Consider the following 21664-nt stretch of genomic DNA (forward strand, 5'->3'; position numbering starts at 1 on the left):
ACGCAGCTGAGCATGCTATGAATTAACAACGACAACGGTCTGCAGTGGCGGCTACACAATTAAACACTCGGCGAACATTTCTCCATTTGTGTATGAAAATACACTCCAACGACTCAGTTTGGGTTCATTTACAACCAACGGTGTCTTTTGATGCCAGCACGTAATTGAACGAGAGAAGACTGGTTTGTGCACGAACACACCGCATGTCGGGGCCGCGGATGAGTTACTCTCCCTTGATCAACGAAGTCGGCGGGGAATTTGTGGTTATTATCGGTACAAACAGCGCGAATCACAACTTAAATGAGTGCGGGTCAGTTTGACATTATTGTCAGTCCGTTAGATAAACATTTAATTTATTAAAATCGAAAATTAATATTTAGAGCCTGTGGGCTACAAAAATAAGTCATTAAAGTAGCCGGCTGGACTTAATTGTGTAGTCGGCTGTACGGGCGGCAGCCGGCGCTTGTGGAAAGCCCTGTCGAATCAGCTCTGCTGATTTTGTGCCGTGCGGCACAAAAAAATGTCCGCCACCATGAAGGAAGCAGATCCAGAGTTTTCAAACATTCGCTTAAGTGTGAAATCGCAAAATGGTATTCTAGCGAACAACAAAATAGTAAAGATTCAGAAAAACTAATCATTTTAATAGTGTAATTTCATCCGAACTCGGCCTAACGCTCGATTTACTGTAGAACTACAAAAAGTCCGTGTATCGGACATTTTAAGTACCTTTGTAAAAAAGTTTTGCAAATGTTGCAGTCAGCATTTAAAATGCTAACTTAAAGTTTTTGTACAAGTTTCAGTTGATTAAACTGTCATATTTTATTAAATGTGTCTGCTTTTGTAATAAAAAAGTACTGAAAGAAAAAGCAAACACAGCATTGCGATTTCTTATCCATCCATATATATATAAAAAAAAAAAAATCCCTCCCTCCCGACTGAAAGTTTTTTTGCTCACCCGGTGAACAGGAAACGGATTTTTTTTTAAGGATGGCCTCAGGAACAAACTCATGTTAGTGGCGCTGGAACAGACACCGTCACATGGTGCGGTTGGAGTCTTGTTCTCGGACTCAACTTGAAATTTTTTTTAATGACTCGGACTTCGAGACTGGACTCGGACTCAAGGTTTAGTGACTTGACTACAACCGTGGTGAGCAGAAAAGCATCTCAGAACACACCACACTGGCTTCCTCTTCTGTCAGATAAAAACAGGACTCTGACGGCCAGGTCGGCGAACCTCTGGTCTGGATTAAACTCCATGACTGAATATGAACCAAAAAAAAAAAATTTAGACAGCTCATTACCAGCTTTCGAAAGTGTTATTTTCATGTTTTTTTTTTTTTTTTTTTTTCTTTGTGCTCAGTGGGTAAATTTATTTCAATTTTATTCAGAACTATTTTTTTAAAAGTACTTTTGTCTTATTCTTTGACAAAATTATAAATTAAAAAAAAAAAATCAACCTGGGTCTATAGGGAGACAGAGGGGGGCACTTACTTTTGAGCATCCAAAAATCACATTAATTATTTCACTTTTAAATCAAATCAATGCCACGATCGAGTTTTTTTCCATGTGCAGTAATATGATTTAAAAAAAAAAAAACATTTTAAGAAATGTTTTTGTGTTAATTCGATAAGGTCACATGGTTTTGGATTTAAGTTCTTTGGGAAAAAAAAAGTCAATAAAGGAAAAGCAGAAAGACGACACGGAAACATCATTATCTCTCGATGATTCTCGTTGTCAAACGAAAGCCGGCGTGTCAGCGCGAATCAAAACAAATGAGCTACGTGTCATGGCCGCTGTCACACTCCCCTCTGCGAGACATCACAAGATGGCTGTCAAGCACGCGTCTCTCTGCCTGTCTCTCCCACAATCCTCGGCTGTCAGCCTTCCTCTCGCTTCCTTTGTACTGCCTTTTCCTTTTCCTATCAAAGGTTAAAAGCAGCGGTGCTAATCAAATTCCATTTTTAGCCGTGTTTAGCGTGTGGGTAGAGACGTCTACCCATGATGCACTGCAAACAAAGCCGAGTGAAATGAGACAAACGAGTGGGGTGTGCACAGAACGGAGGCTGTAATAAAACGCTGTATCTGTAAGCTAAACATGCTACGTAGCTGTCTTCCAGATTCTCTCTCTCCTTCTTGCCTTTCGGCCGTTCTTTACTGACCCACATTGCGACTCGTTCCCGCTGCCTCTGAAGGGACGCGTCCCTTTTGCCCGCTTTGTTTCGGGTGTTCTGAGAGATGTAGAGCGTAACGTGGCTGCTCGAGTGGAAACGCTGCTCCTGCTGCTCGCTCGAGGACCGGCTGAACGCTGAGCTGTTTCACAGGATATGAAGTGTGTTTCTGTTTGAATTCTAAAACTCTGGGAGATCGGAGGGAAACGTGAGAAACGATCTGCAGTCCTGTTAAACCTGTTAAACAATGCGAGCGACAATTTTAACCAGCTAACCGGGAGCACGTCCATGTTACCCGGGTCCCATGTCAGCCCTAAAATATTTCATTTTAAAATAAATTAGCATCAAATCAGAACAACGTTAACTCCAGTGTCAAAAAAGATCAATAACATTCTGCTAGCATGCAGTCGACTCTACACTTAGAAAGAAAGAAAGAACAACTTTATTCATCACACACTTGAACATGCAAACTCCACACAGAAAGGCCCTCGCCGGCCACGGGGCTCGAACCCAGAACCTTCTTGCTGTGAGGCAACCGTGCTAACCACTACACCACCATACGCTTACATACTAGCACACAGTCGGATCCACGCTTACGTACTAGCACACAGTCAGATCTACGCTTAGGTACTAGTCTAGCACACAGTCGGATCTACGCTTACGTACTAGCACACAGTCGGATCTACGCTTACGTACTAGCACACAGTCGGATCTACGCTTACGTACTAGCACACAGTCGGATCTACGCTTACGTACTAGCACACAGTCGGATCTATGCTTACGTACTAGTCTAGCACACAGTCGGATCTACGCTTACGTACTAGCACACAGTCGGATCTACGCTTACGTACTAGCACACAGTCGGATCCACGCTTACGTACTAGCACACAGTCGGATCCACGCTTACGTACTAGCACACAGTCGGATCTACGCTTACGTACTAGCACACAGTCGGATCTACGCTTACGTACTAGCACACAGTCGGATCTACGCTTACGTACTAGTCTAGCACACAGTCGGATCTATGCTTACGTACTAGCACACAGTCGGATCTATGCTTACGTACTAGTCTAGCACACAGTCGGATCTACGCTTACGTACTAGCACACAGTCGGATCTACGCTTACGTACTAGCACACAGTCGGATCTACGCTTACGTACTAGTCTAGCACACAGTCGGATCTACGCTTACGTACTAGCACACAGTCGGATCCACGCTTACGTACTAGCACACAGTCGGATCTACGCTTACGTACTAGCACACAGTCGGATCTACGCTTACGTACTAGCACACAGTCGGATCTACGCTTACGTACTAGTCTAGCACACAGTCGGATCTACGCTTACGTACTAGCGCACAGTCGGATCTACGCTTACGTACTAGTCTAGCACACAGTCGGATCTACGCTTACGTACTAGCACACAGTCGGATCTACGCTTACGTACTAGCACACAGTCGGATCTAAGCTTACGTACTAGCACACAGTCGGATCTATGCTTACGTACTAGTCTAGCACACAGTCGGATCTACGCTTACGTACTAGCACACAGTCGGATCTACGCTTACGTACTAGCACACAGTCGGATCTATGCTTACGTACTAGCACACAGTCGGATCTACGCTTACGTACTAGCGCACAGTCGGATCTACGCTTACGTACTAGCACACAGTCGGATCTACGCTTACGTACTAGCACACAGTCGGATCTACGCTTACGTACTAGCACACAGTCGGATCTACGCTTACGTACTAGCACACAGTCGGATCTACGCTTACGTACTAGCACACAGTCGGATCTACGCTTACGTACTAGCACACAGCCGGATCTACGCTTACGTACTAGCACACAGCCGGATCTACGCTTACGTACTAGCACACAGCCGGATCTACGCTTACGTACTAGCGCACAGCCGGATCTACGCTTACGTACTAGCGCACAGTCGGATCTACGCTTACGTACTAGCGCACAGTCGGATCTACGCTTACGTACTAGCGCACAGTCGGATCTACGCTTACGTACTAGCGCACAGTCGGATCTACGCTTACGTACTAGCGCACAGCCGGATCTACGCTTACGTACTAGCGCACAGCCGGATCTACGCTTACGTACTAGCGCACAGCCGGATCTACGCTTACGTACTAGCGCACAGCCGGATCTACGCTTACGTACTAGCGCACAGTCGGATCTACGCTTACGTACTAGCGCACAGTCGGATCTACGCTTACGTACTAGCGCACAGTCGGATCTACGCTTACGTACTAGCGCACAGTCGGATCTACGCTTACGTACTAGCGCACAGTCGGATCTACGCTTACGTACTAGCGCACAGTCGGATCTACGCTTACGTACTAGCGCACAGCCGGATCTACGCTTACGTACTAGCGCACAGCCGGATCTACGCTTACGTACTAGCGCACAGCCGGATCTACGCTTACGTACTAGCGCACAGCCGGATCTACGCTTACGTACTAGCGCACAGCCGGATCTACGCTTACGTACTAGCGCACAGTCGGATCTACGCTTACGTACTAGCGCACAGTCGGATCTACGCTTACGTACTAGCGCACAGTCGGATCTACGCTTACGTACTAGCGCACAGTCGGATCTACGCTTACGTACTAGCGCACAGCCGGATCTACGCTTACGTACTAGCGCACAGCCGGATCTACGCTTACGTACTAGCGCACAGCCGGATCTACGCTTACGTACTAGCGCACAGCCGGATCTACGCTTACGTACTAGCGCACAGTCGGATCTACGCTTACGTACTAGCGCACAGTCGGATCTACGCTTACGTACTAGCGCACAGTCGGATCTACGCTTACGTACTAGCGCACAGTCGGATCTACGCTTACGTACTAGCGCACAGTCGGATCTACGCTTACGTACTAGCGCACAGTCGGATCTACGCTTACGTACTAGCGCACAGTCGGATCTACGCTTACGTACTAGCGCACAGTCGGATCTACGCTTACGTACTAGCGCACAGTCGGATCTACGCTTACGTACTAGCGCACAGTCGGATCTACGCTTACGTACTAGCGCACAGTCGGATCTACGCTTACGTACTAGCGCACAGTCGGATCTACGCTTACGTACTAGCGCACAGTCGGATCTACGCTTACGTACTAGCGCACAGTCGGATCTACGCTTACGTACTAGCACACAGTCGGATCTACGCTTACGTACTAGCACACAGTCAGATCTACACTAATGTACTAGCATGCAGTCGGATCTACGCTTACATACTAGCACACAGTCGGATCTACACTAATGTACTAGCATGCAGTCGGATCTATGCCAGTGCACTAGCACACAAGCAGATCTTTTCCAGCATGTTCTTGTGTTTCAGTTCCATTTTTCCTCAACAAGAAAATGAGCATAAATGTGTTTTAACTGTTGTAAATACTATAATAATACAAACGTTATATTTACAAACCTGCATAATCTAATATATTTAATAGACACATTTTTTTCACGTACATTAGCATTATCTGTCAATTTTATTAATTTGTGTGTTTAGAAATTTACTATTCAAGAATACAATTTATTTATTGATTATATAAAAACTTTTAATTTCCATTTAAGAAGCACGCTAGGTAGCACACAAAGCTGTTTCGACATATGACCTTGACTGACCCCATGACCTCACTCATGACCTCAAGACGTTCATTTAACACCATATGGAGTGAAATGTAGCATCAAATCAGACAGACGCTAACACATTCATATGTACAGTACACACACACACACACACACACACACGATACTAGCATTGAATTAAACCCTGGCTAATATCAACTAATGACCAACAATATGGACTCGGTTCCTTTCAAGGTTCCTTCTCCTGAACGTTCCATCATGAGCTTGTTCACTGAGGGTTTAAGGCTAAATCAGGCTTGGACAGAGTCGGACATCGCTAATTTCTCAGCACTTGTGTTCTGAGGGGATTTTTGCGGACTCAGGAGTATGTATGGAAGACGTCTGGAAGATGAAGTGCACTTGCAGGGAGGACGGTAAGGGAGTGCAGCATGAACGTTTATCATGTTCTCCTGCTGTTACACAAGCACAAGTTCTGGGCAGAAGAAATGGGGGAAGATTATTTTTCCTCCAAATGCTTTGCTATCTCAAGGACTGTCCTCTGTTTTGAATATAAAAGATTCCAAAGAACACACTGGAGAGATTAGATGTTTACAGGAATTTGCTTCATTTATCATGTTCTAATAAACAGAACAGCTCTGGTTTAGCAGCATGCGTTTTAGCGAGATTGTTTAAGTTACAACCCAGCAGCCCACACGGTACAAAGCAGCAGGACACAAAGACGTTGTTGTGGGAGGTCTTGCTTCAGGTCCAGGCTAATCATCTCAGAGAATTTTTTAAAAAATGCCCAGAATGTTCAACTTCAAGCTGAAAGGTTTTGAATATTCATTATACAGGTCTTAAGAGAACATTCAGACATATTAGCATCAAAACAGACCAATGCTAACAGCAGGTCCCCATGTTCCCAGGGTTCTGTCTATACTCTCAGTTCACCATGTTCCCAGGACTGCATTTTCCTAAGGCCCTTTCTACCAAAGGTACTGTTTTTCTAAGGCATCATGTTCTCAGGTGCCACATATTCCCAGGACCCTTGATTTCTGAGGCCCTATCTTCCTCAGGTACTATTTTGACAATACACTATGTTCTCAGGTTCCATATTTCAAGGACTCTACATTATCAGGATCTTATACTCTCAGGAACATTTAGTCCCAAGGTCCTTTACCCCCAGGGTCTTATGCTCCTATGGCCTTATTTTTCCTGGACCCTATGTTCTGAGATTCCATATATCAAGAGCCCTAGGTTCTCAGGGACTTATATTTCTGAGGCCGATATTTCAAGGTCACTAAGTTCCCAGTGCCCTCCGGTTCCAGGGACTCTTTATTCCTTGGCAGCCTCTGGTTCCAGGGACTCTTTATTCCCTGGTGCCCTCAGTTCCAGGGACTCTTTATTCCCCGGCGCCCTCGGTTCTAGGGACTCTTTATTCCCTGGTGCCCTCAGTTCCAGGGACTCTTTATTCCCCAGCGCCCTCGGTTCCAGGGACTCTTTATTCCCCGGCGCCCTCGGTTCTAGGGACTCTTTATTCCCCGGCGCCCTTGGTTCTAGGGACTCTTTATTCCCTGGTGGCCTCCGGTTCCAGGGACTCTTTATTCCTTGGCAGCCTCTGGTTCCAGGGACTCTTTATTCCCTGGCGCCGTCAGTTCTAGGGACCCTTTATTCCCCGGCGCCCTCAGTTCTAGGGACTCTTTGTTCCCTGGCACCCTATGTTCCCAAGACCCTTTATCCCTATGGCCCTTCCTTCCCAGGATTCTACTTTTCCAAGGCCTGATATTCTCAGGCTCTGTATTTCACAGGCTCTACACTATCAGGACCCTTTGTTCCTACATTCCCAGGAGCTTATATTCCCAGGACTCAAGTTCCAGGATGCTTTATTCCCAGGATCCTATATTTCTCAGGCCCTTTTTCTCCTCAGGTTCTGAGGATGTTCTGAATATTTTCAGGTCAGAGTTCCCACATTCCCACTTTCTTATGTTCCAAGAGCACTGCGTTCCCAGGTTCTATATTTCGATGGCCCGACATTGCCCAGAGAGCTCTTTCTTTTAAGGGCCCTGTATTCTTAAAGCCCAATGACCTCAGTATTAGAAGAATGTTCCAAGGTTCTTTGAGTCCATTTTGTTCCATTAATATGATAAGTTACAAACTCACAGATTTTGACCAGACGTGTTAGCGTCGCTGTGACGGGAAACGTGCTGTGGGATGTATGATATTGTAAATATTTAAACTGAATTATGTATGTTGTAATGCGGTGTGTGGGATGTAATGTTGGGTTTGTGATGCGGATATTGTGGCCCTGCTTCTGTCTCAGACCTGTGCTCTTCAAAAACACGATTTATTTCCACTGCTACGCCTCTCAATGGAATGCAGCCTGGTGCTAAATATATAAAACTAACACAAAGAATAATAAATTGTATTAAACTTGGACTATGCTCGAAAGAGGCTTTTATCCCGGCGCACTTGCGGAACCTCGGCCTCATGACCTTCCCCCGTCTCTGTGCGTGATTAATTACCTAATCTTGTGTTAATTAGGAAATTTACCTGCAAGTGAAAAGCGTCGAACCTCTTGTGTAAAAAAAAAAAAATTAAAAACCGTCTGGCTAAGTGTTTGAGAGGTGAATAGGCAAGGTCGAGCTTTCTCTTTCTTCCGCACGGTCACCTCCAACGATCTGCGCTAAAGTGCTTTTAATCTGACAGCGTCTTTGTACAAGAAGGTTTATATGGCTACAGAAACGAGAAATGCTCCTTACCCCGGTGAGAAATTATACAAGAGAAGGGAAACTGATTACAAGAATGGCTTCTGTATTAGCGTGATAAGCTAGCTACATGAACAAGCCTGAGCAAAGACTCTATTTTACAGCTAATTTTAATACAGTGGGGTGTTTACACGGCCTTGAGCTTGCATATTAGTCTTGCTAACGTAATTTACAACCCTCACCCGTGTGCTAACAATTACGGCTTCATATGCTACGATGAACCTGATAAATAATAACACTTACCACAGACCTGAAATTTACATACAAGTGGGGGGAAAAATAGCACAGAAACCAAACAAGATTAATGATTCGAACAATTTACAAAAGATTAGTGACGTGATAATGAGGTAATGCTAATTCAGAGGGCGTTGTGTGCTAAAGCAAGCAAAATCGTGTTATGCTAATCAAAAATGTGCAGTGAAACCAACAATTTTTTTTGTATCTAGCATTTGTATCCAAGTGAAAAACATAATTACTGATGTCACAAACAGACCAAAAACAAACAAACAACCTCAACACTGTGCTTATGTTATGCTAATGTTGCTAGTTAGCTTAACTAATCTTACCACTTCCTTTACAAAAGCAAAATATTTCCACTGGGTTTGTGATGTATGGATATTTAGATTGATTAAAAGATTGTATGTCTAGCTAAATAAATAAAAGCTACTCCATGATGAAGTTGGTTTATATTTGAAAGTGAGCGATGACTGGTTTGCTAACGCTAATCCTTGTGTCCACGCGAGTTAGCTAGCTAATAGGGCTGTAACGATACACCCAACTCACGATTCGATTCGTATCGCAATTTTTGACCCACGATTCGATACACCCACGATTTTTAAAAAAAATTTTTTTAAAAGTAGTAAATTTGACTTAACATTTACTTACTTACATTAACTATTTAATAACAAATAATTCAGACCACTGTAGAGAATGAGTGCAAAAATGAACAAATGTATATCCAAAGACTGTTTTATTTCTCAAAATAATACTGTTGAGCCGGAAGCTCTGTTTTTCTCGGTTCTGAAAAAATCATTTTTCCAAATCGTGTAAATCGTTAAGATTTTTTTTTTTTTTTGGGGGGGTGGCTCTCTCACTGTGTCACTCTCATAGGGCCAATGATTTTCTGTGATCGCGGAAAACAGATGGAAATTACGGAATTTTTATAGTGAAACGTTGCTCGCGTGTCAAAATGTAACTGCCGCTAACGCCCAAGCAGACATGCCTTCAGTGTTGCCAGATATTGCTAACGTTTTCCACCCCAACATATGTTCAAAAGCACCTAAACCCGCCCAATCTGGCAACACTGCATGCCTTTCCGGTCAAGTGATTGTGATTGGCTTGTGGCACACCTAGCCAGCCAATGAGCTGCTTGTTTACAGATTCACTCCCCGCGTCGCAACCAGAATGGCGACCGCTTAAAAGAAATGAATGCTCTGCCAGTGGCGAGTGTGGACGTTGCGTGACTCGCAGAAGATTGTCGCAGGTCGGCGAAAAAACGACTTACTAATTGATATAAAAAAAATAAAAGTAATTTTAAAATGTAATTTAAATAAAAAGTAAAGTATTCATAAATTGAAGTTTGGAAGCGCCTCTGTTTTTGGGCTGAGGAGAAGTTTGAAAGGGTGTACCGCGATTCTGCCTTCTTGTATCGCGATACGGATCGTGGCTCTGCGTATCGCGATTTCGATTTCGATACGCATATTGTTACAGCCCTACTAGCTAACGTGCAAAACGCGGCACGTTATTTCATCAGTTACTACATGATGGACACTGAAAGCTAAAGAAAACTAAGAAAATACCCACTTAGCTAAAGTAGCAGTTTATTAACTCGAAATATTAACTAACTAACTCATTAGCCTGATGCCAACTAGCTTGTTAGTGACATTGACAGCTTTACACCACATACGAGTAATCCTAATCTTTATGGAATCAATTTTGTGCCAAAATGTTCATACAATACTTTTGAAATATCAAACAAAAACGACAAATCAAAATACAAAAAAACAAAAAGTCGAATTTTTTTAGACTGGCAAACAAATTATTCGTGTAATCGTGCAAAATATCAGTCTATTACTCTTCAGAAACCTTTTATTTTTGTTCCGTGTCTTTCTCGGTTTTGCTTGACGTAATTTATTTCGGTTGCGATTCCAGCTTCTTGTTTGCACTCCCTGACTTTTTGCTTGCAGTTTTGGCACAAACTTCACGTGTGGGCGGGCTGTCCAGGAATGCATTCCCATTGGGTAACTTGTGTTTGACTGACAGCTCCGCTCAGCCATTCCCTACTCGGATTCTGGCGGACTGTTTGACGAGTGACCGATCCATTGACGGTAAACAATTCAACAAAGTGTAAATTCAATATCATAGTCGCCACTGAAGTCCACTCGATCCTTGTTTACCGTCAATGGATCGGTCACTCGCCAGAATCTGAGTAGGGAATGGCTGAGCGTAGCTGTCAGTCAAACGCAAGTTAGCTGAAATCTGGAAAGCTGGAATCGCAACCAAAATAAATTACGTCAAACAAAACTGAGAAAGACGCGGAACAAAAATAAAAGGTTTCTGAAGAGTAATAGACTGATATTTTGCACGATTACGCGAATAATTTGTTTGCCAGTCTAAAAAAAATTGACCTTTTTTTGTATTTTGATTTGTCGTTTTTGTTTGATATTTCTAAAGTATTGTATGAACATCATACCTGTCAACCCTCCCATTTTTCCCGGGAAATCCCTTATTTTGACTTATTTCCCGCTGTCTTCCCGTTTTTTTATTTTCCCGAAAATATCCCATATTTTCACAATATAAAAAAGTCGGTAGGTCCAGAATTCATGACGCGCCTCTGACAGGAGTTTACAGCAGGAAGTCAGGCCATGAATTCACGTCCCTGCCCTCTCAGGCATCAGTAATTACAGAACTACGTCCGGAGGCGAGGCTGAACAAGTGATTAGGTCCAGTGTTGCCAGATTGGCCGGTTTCCCGCCCAAGTTGGGCGGTTTCAAGTGCATTTTGACGGGTTTTGGGCTGGAAAACGTCAGCAGTATCTGGCAACACTGATTAGGTCTGAGGTGAAGATGGCGATGCTAATAGCTAAGAAAAACATTAGCCTCTCTTTCTTTCATGATTTCAACAAGTGCGTGGCTGGAATGTTCCCAGACTCTTCCATCGCAAAGAAATTTTCCATGGGGAAAACGAAAGCCTCCCAAATAATCAAAGGTAAGCTACACATGTTTACATTAAGTATGTCCTGGCTAAGACCTCGTAAATAGCCTAGTGTCAACTAACTGGTGTATTAACTGTTTTATCCACTCATTGTCTATTTTATTTTCTATCTGAAACTTACCCATTTTAAATCACTCTTGGTTTAATATCTTATATTACTCTTTATCTCTTTATTACTCTATCTATCTAGTGTTCCGAGGCCATGACTATGGTAAAACCATAATAAATTGCAATGGAATTGAATTCATTGACTGGTTATATAATGACCTTTCTTATTTTAACATAAGATACGTATTTTAGCCCTTAATTTGGGAAATAACTGGTACCACTGAAAGCAAATAAAAATAAATGTATAGTTTATTCACAAATGCACTCTATAAACCATAAGCATATTGAGTTTGGGTCTTGGCTATCACCAACATGCACCAGAGTACAGGAAATCACAAATACTAGATAGAAAATTGCCCCCCATTCAACTACACACCCACTTTTGGTGAAGGGTATGACTTTCCGAAATTTTCCCTTATTTTGAGTTAAAAATCTGGGAAATATCCCTTTTTTTCAAACCTCAAAGTTGACAGGTATGATGAACATTTGGGCACAAAATTGATTCCATAAATCTTAGCCAGGTTGAGAATTATCAAAGACAAAACAAAGGGAGTAGTACAGTAGGTAGTTTTATTTTAATTAATTAGTCAGTGAAATTACGTTCTACTGTTTGTTTATTGTAAGCTTTTCTAAATGGCTGAACTCCAGGCTTGTTAGCCATTAATGCTAAATGTAATGACTGTAATTTTAGCTGTTTATTTACCAAAAAAAAATCAACATATTTGAGGGAAATGTTGATATTCCGGATTAACCGGTATCGATTTGAATGTCGTGATGTGTAACGGCTATGCGCTAGCGACGTCGCTAGGCCCGGTCATTAAGCTAGCCTGTGCTTGGTGTCTGTGTTTCCTTGTTGCCTAGCAACACTGGTCTCATAACCAGTTGAACAAAGGGGTTTTTAATACCATTTTGACAATTTTTGACTGTACTGTGGAACCGTTAATGGTGTGTGTGTGTGTGTGTGTGTGTGTGTGTGTGTGTCACCTTGAGGCAGTTCAGGGGAAAGGTAGGGAACTTCCTGAGCGCTGACATGCGTCCAATCAAAATCATCGTACGGATCCTGTTGGTAATCACACTGTGCAGGACCGTCATCGAACGAGCAACCACCTGGAAACACACACACACACACACACACACACACAGAGATAATGAGATACTTCTATGAGAAAAAGTTACACACTTGAACACCAACTTGAGAGAAACACACTGCTGTCCTCCCTGTCTTATATATTAGTCTCTCATCACACACACACACACACACACACACCACCCACAGAAAAAGCCTTCACTGACTTATTCTGGTGTTGTTGAAGGAAAAGCTCCACCATCTGCACCAACAGTTATGAGTTTAAACAAATGTCTTCAGCTAAACATTTTATTTATTAAAAGACATGAAAGTTAATTACAAATTAAAACATTATTTATTTTTTTTCAGAGAATAAAAGCTCCATTCACAATAAATGACCCTACTAGTTAGCGGTTGATGCTAACGTGTCATTACAGTGTAATTTTAGCATTTCTGTGCGTTTTTCTAGTAATTTATAAACAGATCTGAGAGAAACGTTGGTGTTCTGGAGTGTTCCGTACAAGTTCCGTCGCGCTTGCATGTAGCGGCTACGTGCTAGCTGGATATCTTAAAGGAACAGTCCACCGTACTTCCATAATGAAATATGCTCTTATCTGAATTGAGATGAGCTGCTCCGTACCTCTCCGAGCTTTGCTCGACGTCCCAGTCAGTCAGACGCGCTGTCACTCCTGTTAGCAATGTAGCTAGGCTCAGCATGGCCAATGGTATTTTTTCGATTTTCTATGCTATGGAAAGTCGGCACTATAATGACAGGCGTACTAACACCTTCTGCGCGCTTCGGCAGCGCATTGATACGGAGCTCAGATATCAATGCACTGCCGAAGTGCGCAGAAGGTGTTAGTACGCCTGTCATTATAGTGCGGACTCTCCATAGCATAGAAAATCGAAAAAATACCATTGGCCATGCTGAGCCTAGCTACATTGCTAACAGGAGTGACAGCGCGTCTGACTGACTGGGAGGTCGCGCAAAGCTCGGACAGGTACGGAGCAGCTCGTCTCAATTCTGATAAGAGCATATTTCATTATGGAAGTACGGTGGACTGTTCCTTTAAGGGCTTTGCATGCTCTTGCGACAAGGCTTTCGCAGATAGCTTTTCGCAGACAGTTGTAATTTATCGTTGAGCGGGGAGTAATAGGCGTGCGCAATGTTATTCACTGCCACAACGCAAGGGGGCGCGAAGTCGCGAAATGGCTAGGAGTAGTTGGTGGGTGTGGTTAGTGGAGTGTTTATCCTCCGGTTACTTATAATGACTAGAACTGGAGTCGTATAGATGTACGTACTTCCTCACTTCCTCGATCAACCGCTCTTCATGCTGCTCCATCTTCGCTCGTGTTTTTAAAAATGGCGGTCGTGAAAACAAAACAAACCGGGAAAGTAGGGAAGCGGAAGTGCGTGTACAGCGGATGTAGAGTGGACCAATCAGAGCCCTCTTGTCTGCGACGCTGCCTGCGAGGCTTCTGCGGTGGTCACAATTTTTGGGAGGTGCGCGCAGAGCGTCTGCGAAGGTGGGGGGGCTACGCAGACGCTGTCTGCGACGCTATCTGCGAGGACTGCGTTGTCAGCATAAATTGGCCTTTAGTCGAACTATAGCTCATACACTTTTATGAAGCTGATGATTGTCAGTCAGTCAGTCAGTCAGTCAGTCAGTCAGTCATCCTCACAGTTTTAGAATAAAATTAAAATCAAAATAATATAAAAAGCTTTAAAAAAATCCACCAAGGATTTTGGTGTTTAAAAAAGTTGATTGAATTCATGTAATAAAAAAAGCGAGGGAAGAAATCAAAAGGTGCAAAAAAAAGACCCCTACCCCCACTAGGGAAGTCTGACCACAACCTGGTTCTTCTACAGCCGAAGTACACCCCCCTGGTTCAAAGGCAGCCTGCAACAACTAGCTCCATCAGGAGGTGGTCCCCTGAAATGGAAGACGCCCTCAGAGACTGCTATGACATCACGGACTGGGATGTGCTGCTTAGTCCACACTGTGAGGACATAGAGGGGCTGAGACACTGTCTGACGGATTACCTTAACTTCTGTGCAGACGTGGTCTCCCCCGCTAAGACTGTACGGCAGGGGTCTTCAATCCTATCCGCAAAGGGCCGGTGTAGCTGCAGGATTTCATTACAGCCAAATTGGAGGCCCACTTGATTGTTGACTGGAGACGAGGGTGAAATGATTAAACAAGTGAAATCAGGTGTAGCTCCTGCTTGGTTGGAATGAAAGCCTGCAGCCACACTGGCCCTTTGTGGATAGGATTGAAGACCCCTGCTGTACGGTGTTACCCTAATAACAAGCCATGGGTAACACAGGAAGTCAAAGCTGTCCTCAACAGGAAGAAGGCCGCCTTCAGGAGCAGGGACAGGGAGGCGATGAAAGCAGCACAGCGGGAGGTGAAACGCTGCGTGAGGGAAGTTAAGGACAGCTACAGGTGGAGCAGAAGCTGAAGAACAGCATGAGGGAGGTCTGGGAAGGTGTGAAACCCATCACAGGCCACAATACAAAGACCAGAGTTGTTGAGGGGACAGTGGAGAGGGCGAACGAGTTGAATGACTTTTTCAATCGGTTCAACCAGCCCACGTCCCCCCCACCCTCTCCCTCACTGCAGCCATCTCTCCTCCTTCCCTCAACACACCTTCCCACAGTCATCACAGCAGCCCCCTCCTCAACACAGACTCCTCCATGCATTACTGCAGACCAGGTCAGAGGTCAACTGAGGAAGCTTCACCCCAGGAAAGCAGCAGGCCCGGACAAGGTGTGTCCCCGACTCCTGAAGACCTGTGCTGCTGAACTGGGTGAACCACTCCAACGCATCTTCAACCTTAGCCTGCAGCTGGGAGAGTGCCCACCCTCTGGAAGACATCATGTATTGTTCCAGTTCCCAAAAAGAATCAGCGCTCACTTCACATCTGATGAAGACGTTGGAGCGGCTCTTCCTCAACCTCCTCAGACCCCAGGTACAACATGCCCAGAACTGCCTGCAGTTTGCGTACTGGGCAGGTGTCGGTGTGGAAGACGCCATCCTCTACCTGCTACACCGAACCCACTCGCATCTGGATAAGGGAAATGGCACAGTGAGGGTCCTCTTCTTGGACTTCTCGAGTGCCTTCAACACCATCCAGCCCCTACTGCTTCAGGACAAACTGAACAGGATGCAAGTGGACCCCTGCCTGGTCACCTGGATCTCCAGCTACCTCACTGACAGGCCGCAGTACATCACGTCTGACACTGAGTAGGAGCACCCCAGGGCACGGTGCTGGCCCCTCTTCAGCCTGTACACCGCGGACTTCTGCTACAACTCGGAGCTGTGTCACATTCAGAAGTTTGCTGATGACACGGCCATCGTTGGGTGTATCAGTGATGACAGAGAGGAGGAGTATAGGAGCCTGGTGAGGGACTTTGCTGTGTGGTGCAACAGGAACCATTTGCAGCTCAACACCTCAAAGACCAAGGAGCTGGTCATTGACTTTGGGAGGTCCAGACCAAGGTCACGACTAGTTCTGATCTAGGGAGTCGAGGTGGAGGCTGTGGATTCCTACAAGTACCTCGGGCTGTGGCTGGACAGCAAGCTGGACTGGACTTGCAACACCAATCACTTATACAGGAAGGGACAGAGCAGGCTATACTTCCTTAGGAGGCTGCGGTCCTTTAACACCTGCAGGAAACTCCTGTGGATGTTCTATCAGTCTGTGGTCACCAGTGTCCTGTTTTACACCGTGGTGTGCTGGGGGGGCAGCACATCCAAGGAGGACACATCCAGGCTGGACAAACTGATCAGGTGGGCCGGCTCTATGATCGGCATGAAGCTGGACTCTCTGGTGACGGTGGCAGAGAAGAGGTCTATGGACAAACTGCTGAACATCATGGACGATGCCAGTCACCCTCTGCACACCATCATCAGCAACCAGAGGAGCCTGTTCAGTGACAGAATGCTTCTTCCCAAGTGCAGGATGAACAGACTCAAAAACTCCTTTGTCCCTCACGCCATCAGACTGTACAACTCCTCTCTGGGGGGGAGGAGGGGGAACAGGAGGACAGAGGACGGGAAGGAGCAGTAGCCTAGCCTGACAAAAAGCAATACTGGACAATGTGCAATATAATGTGCAATATCTGTCCTGCCGCCCCCCTCCCCCCATATCTTATTCTTTTTATATTTGTATATGTAAATAATTTATTTTAATTTATCTAGAAGTTTTTCTCTATTTCTTTTCTCTGTTTATCTGTAATGATGCTGCTGGAATCTTAATTTCCCTGAGGGAGCCCTCCCAAAGGGATCAATAAAGTTTTAGCTAATCTAATCTAATCTAATCTAAAACCAACCCCCAAAAAAGAGAATCTTAATATTTTGTTCCTGTAAATGCGACAAGAGACGTTGATTCAAACATCCACAAAACATTTCAAGAACATGTTGATGCAATTATCCCAACGTTTGCAAAAACAACAAACAGATGCCGAAACAATTACGTACGTTTTCTTTTGTTTGTTCAGTTTTTTTTTTGGTCCTCTCAATATTATCAAAATATACCTACAACTATCTTTTCATAAAAAAAATATTATATATATGTATATATATATATATATATGTATATACACACACACACACACACACACACACACACTTATTATTTTTAAAAATAATACCAGTTGCATTGATGACCTAGCCCCTCCTACATCAACAGTTAAAATTAAATTCATATAAATTGTTTAAATAGGTTTCTGAATGATTTATTTCTACATAACATAATGAATAATTAATTAAGCAAATCAATCAATTAAATATCAGCTTTTTCGTGACGTTGTTTTGCTTCAATAAAACTTGACGTATAAATTAAATACATTTGCTTTTGTAACCCGTCTGCATGCTAATCCTCCGGAGTTTATCGTTTCAAAAACTACTGACTGGACAATTTAACAAAAAAAAGATGGAAAACAACAAGAAATAAAATAAATTATAATAAATTAATCTCACAAATTAAATTCCTAAAGCTCTAATGAAGAAAAAGCAGAGTGAGAAGTGTGTGTGTGTGTGTGTGTGTGTGTGTGTACGCTCATTTATAATCTTCATCATTTTACTAATCAGAAGCTCAAATAAATATCCAACATCCAAACAGCCCTCAGGGGGCAAACACTTTTCCTTTTTAATTAAATTTAGTTCAAATGGTTAACAGCAAAAACAACAACAACAACAACGTGATTCTGATCACAGACAGGAAACACGTCCTGGATTTCAAAATCACTGAACTTTTTCTGGACTTAATTTTATTACTGTAACCTTTACGACTCTGGATGTGGATCATTTTTCTAGAACTAATTCTGGACTCGGGGGGGGATTCACTCCTCATGGTGTGTGTGTGTGTGTGTGTGTGTGTGTGTGTGTACTCAGTTGACAAGACGGTAGGCGAAGAAGGGAGCACGAGAGAGAGAGAGAGAGAGAGAGAGAGAGGGAGGGAGAACTAGCTTCAGGACACTGTCATCCTTCCCGTTTGGCGTTTCTCTCCTTCTGTCTCTCTTTCTCTCCATTATGTGTGAGACGAGTGCAAAAACAAACTCTTGAAGGCTGCCCTGTATGAAATGTGTCAGACTGCAGAGAGAGAGAGAGAGAGAGAGAGAGAGAGAGAGAGAGTTAATGACTCTGACACTGCTGGCTGATTCCTGTCACACATTCCTCCTGAGGTCATAGGTCACCTCCTTGAAGAACAAAAATACACTCCACTGCAGAGAACATGCCAAACACACAAACTCCTCCATCACTGATCCAAACCTCCAAACCTCGTCATCTCCATCCGGTCCACACTGACATCTCCACTCAACATCTCCAACACTGGAAAGCTTTCCATGTGCATGTTATTAACATCTTTTTCCCGGAATATAATGTTGGTTTATGTGTACGTCAGTTTCTTCTCCAAAAACTTCTTCTCAGCCCGAACGATTCTCAGAAACGATTCTCTCTCAGCCCGAACGATCCTCCGAAACGATTCTCTCTCAGCCCGAACGATCCTCCCTCAGCCCGAACGATTCTCCCTCAGTCCGAACGATTCTCAGAAACGATCCTCCCTCAGTCCGAACGATTCTCCCTCAGTCCGAACGATTCTCAGAAACGATCCTCCCTCAGCCCGAACGATTCTCCCTCAGTCCGAACGATTCTCAGAAACGATCCTCCCTCAGCCCGAACGATTCTCCCTCAGTCCGAACGATTCTCCCTCAGTCCGAACGATTCTCAGAAACGATCCTCCCTCAGCCAAAACGATTCTCCCTCAGTCCGAACGATTCTCAGAAACGATCCTCCCTCAGCCCGAACGATTCTCCCTCAGTCCGAACGATTCTCCCTCAGTCCGAACGATTCTCAGAAACGATCCTCCCTCAGCCCAAACGATCCTCCCTCAGTCCGAACGATTCTCCCTCAGTCCGAACGATTCTCAGAAACGATCCTCCCTCAGCCCAAACGATTCTCAGAAACGATCCTCCCTCAGCCCGAACGATTCTCCCTCAGTCCGAACGATTCTCAGAAACGATCCTCCCTCAGCCCGAACGATTCTCCCTCAGTCCGAACGATTCTCAGAAACGATTCTCCTTCAGTCCGAACGATTCTCCAAAACGATCCTCCCTCAGCCCGAACAATCCTCCCTCAGCCTGAACAATTCTCAGAAACGATTCTCTCTCAGCCCGAACGATCCTCCGAAACGATCCTCCCTCAGCCCGAACGATTCTCCAAAATGATTCTACCTCAACCCAAACGATTCTCCGAAACGATCCTCCCTCAGCCTGAACGATTCTCCAAAACAATTCTCCCTCAGCCCGAACGACTCTCCGAAACAATTCTCCCTCAGCCCGAACGACTCTCCGAAACGATTCTCCCTCAGCCTGAACGATTCTCCAAAACAATTCTCCCTCAGCCCGAACGACTCTCCGAAACGATTCTCCCTCAGCCTGAACGATTCTCCAAAACAATTCTCCCTCAGCCCGAACAACTCTCCAAAACGATCCTCCCTCAGCCAGAACGATTCTCCAAAATGATCCTCCCTCAGCCAGAACGATTCTCCGAAACGATTCTACCTCAACCCAAACGATTCTCCGAAACGATTCTCCCTCAGCCTGAACGATTCTCTGAAACGATTCTCCCTCAGCCCAAATGATTCTCCAAAATGATTCTCCCTCAGCTCGAATGATTCTCTTTCTCCACTGATCTTTGGGCTCCATCCATCCAAACCCACAAAAATCTCCAGAACCTCTTTCCACCAAATTCTAAATCCAGAATCTCCAAAAGCCCGGATCATCATCATCACAGCCTTCAGATGTTCACAAACCCACAAATCTTCTTAAAGCTGAGCTTTTCCAAATCTGTGAAACCACAGCAGACATTCCTCTTGGCTTCAGGCTGACGGTATCAGGGACGGGAAAAAAGTGTGAAGAGGGACGTGAAGTTCAAATCCAGGTCTGACGTTATGTTCTAATGAATCCAGAAAAATAACAATAAAATAAAAATAAAGGGATTTACTGCCTTCATCTGTCGTACATTGTGTGTGTGAGATCAATACTCGCCTCCTGTGCTGGTTAAATCTGAGTAAGCGTCCTCATCACGCTGTAATTAATCTTCCTTATTTACCATTTCGTGTGTTTTGCGTCACAGAATAAATGGATTCACTGAAAGGTTTTTCTGTGCAGCCTGAAAAATCCACAACTCATCTGAACTGTGCTTCTAATTCTGTGAGGTTCAGGAACGCTCCTTTAGCAGAGCGCGAGCGGTCATTCCACACGTCTTTAATTACCATCATCCACGATTCACATCAGCGTTCTTCTTCATCATCAGCAAAACATCTCATCTCATCATCTCTAGCCGCTTTATCCTGTTCTACAGGGTCGCAGGCGAGCTGGATCCTATCCCAGCTGACTATGGGCGAAAGGCAGGGTACACCCTGGACAAGTCGCCAGGTCATCACAGGGCTGACACATAGACACAGACAACCATTCACACTCACATTCACACCTACGCTCAATTTAGAGTCACCAGTTAACCTAAGCTGCATGTCTTTGGACTGTGGGGGAAACCGGAGCACCCGGAGGAAACCCACGCGGACACGGGGAGAACATGCAAACTCCACACAGAAAGGCCCTCGCCGGCCACGCGGCTCGAACCCAGACCTCCTTGCTGTGAGGCGACAGTGCTAACCACTACACCACTGTATCGTAATCTTATTTATTTCAAAAATTAAAAAGAAAAAAAATCATAAACTTTGATTGGAAACCGCTGAACTTGTGGTAAACCAACATTTCAGAAATGTTCAATTATTCACAATTCTTATTTTCCATTTCTATTAATTTTTTTTCAACAATTTTTCTTAAATATTCTTATTTTTTTTAAATATATATATTTTTAACTAGTTGTTTTGCTGGTCATTCATTAAATTCAGCTTTTCACAGTTTTTTTTTTCTTCTTCTTTTGTTGCCAGCTTTTTAAACATTTAAATCGTCATACAGGCTGAATTAATTGTTTTATTCTCATGAAAAATTATTTCTGTACAATTTTAAAGAAAGAAAAAAAAATTCCAAAGGCTATTTTCCTGGATATTACATCAATTCAGCTTTTCACGTGTTTTAATTTATTTTAATTATATTTTCTTCTTTAATTAATTTTTTTAAAGCACGTTACTTTAAAAAAAATACAAATAAAAAAAATTAAAGGAATTTACTTTTTAAATATTAAATTATTTCGGCTTTTCAAAGCTTTTTTTCCCCTTCGTTTTGTT

The 21664-nt window shown here is 43.9% G+C and overlaps 1 protein-coding gene across 6 annotated transcripts in view; it reads right to left on the reverse strand.

The window, feature by feature from the left end:
- ptprk (protein tyrosine phosphatase receptor type K) overlaps positions 1 to 21664 on the reverse strand; it is a 229055-nt gene that overhangs the window by 160671 nt on the left and 46720 nt on the right. For all 6 annotated transcript variants that reach the window (XM_060913569.1, XM_060913567.1, XM_060913566.1 and 3 more), the window contains one exon: positions 12823 to 12945. In XM_060913569.1, coding sequence (XP_060769552.1) covers positions 12823 to 12945 — 123 coding nt within the window. The remainder of the gene's footprint in view (positions 1 to 12822; positions 12946 to 21664) is intronic.

Source organism: Neoarius graeffei, chromosome 2 (genome assembly GCF_027579695.1).
Source record: "Neoarius graeffei isolate fNeoGra1 chromosome 2, fNeoGra1.pri, whole genome shotgun sequence".
Classification (NCBI taxonomy): domain Eukaryota; kingdom Metazoa; phylum Chordata; class Actinopteri; order Siluriformes; family Ariidae; genus Neoarius; species Neoarius graeffei.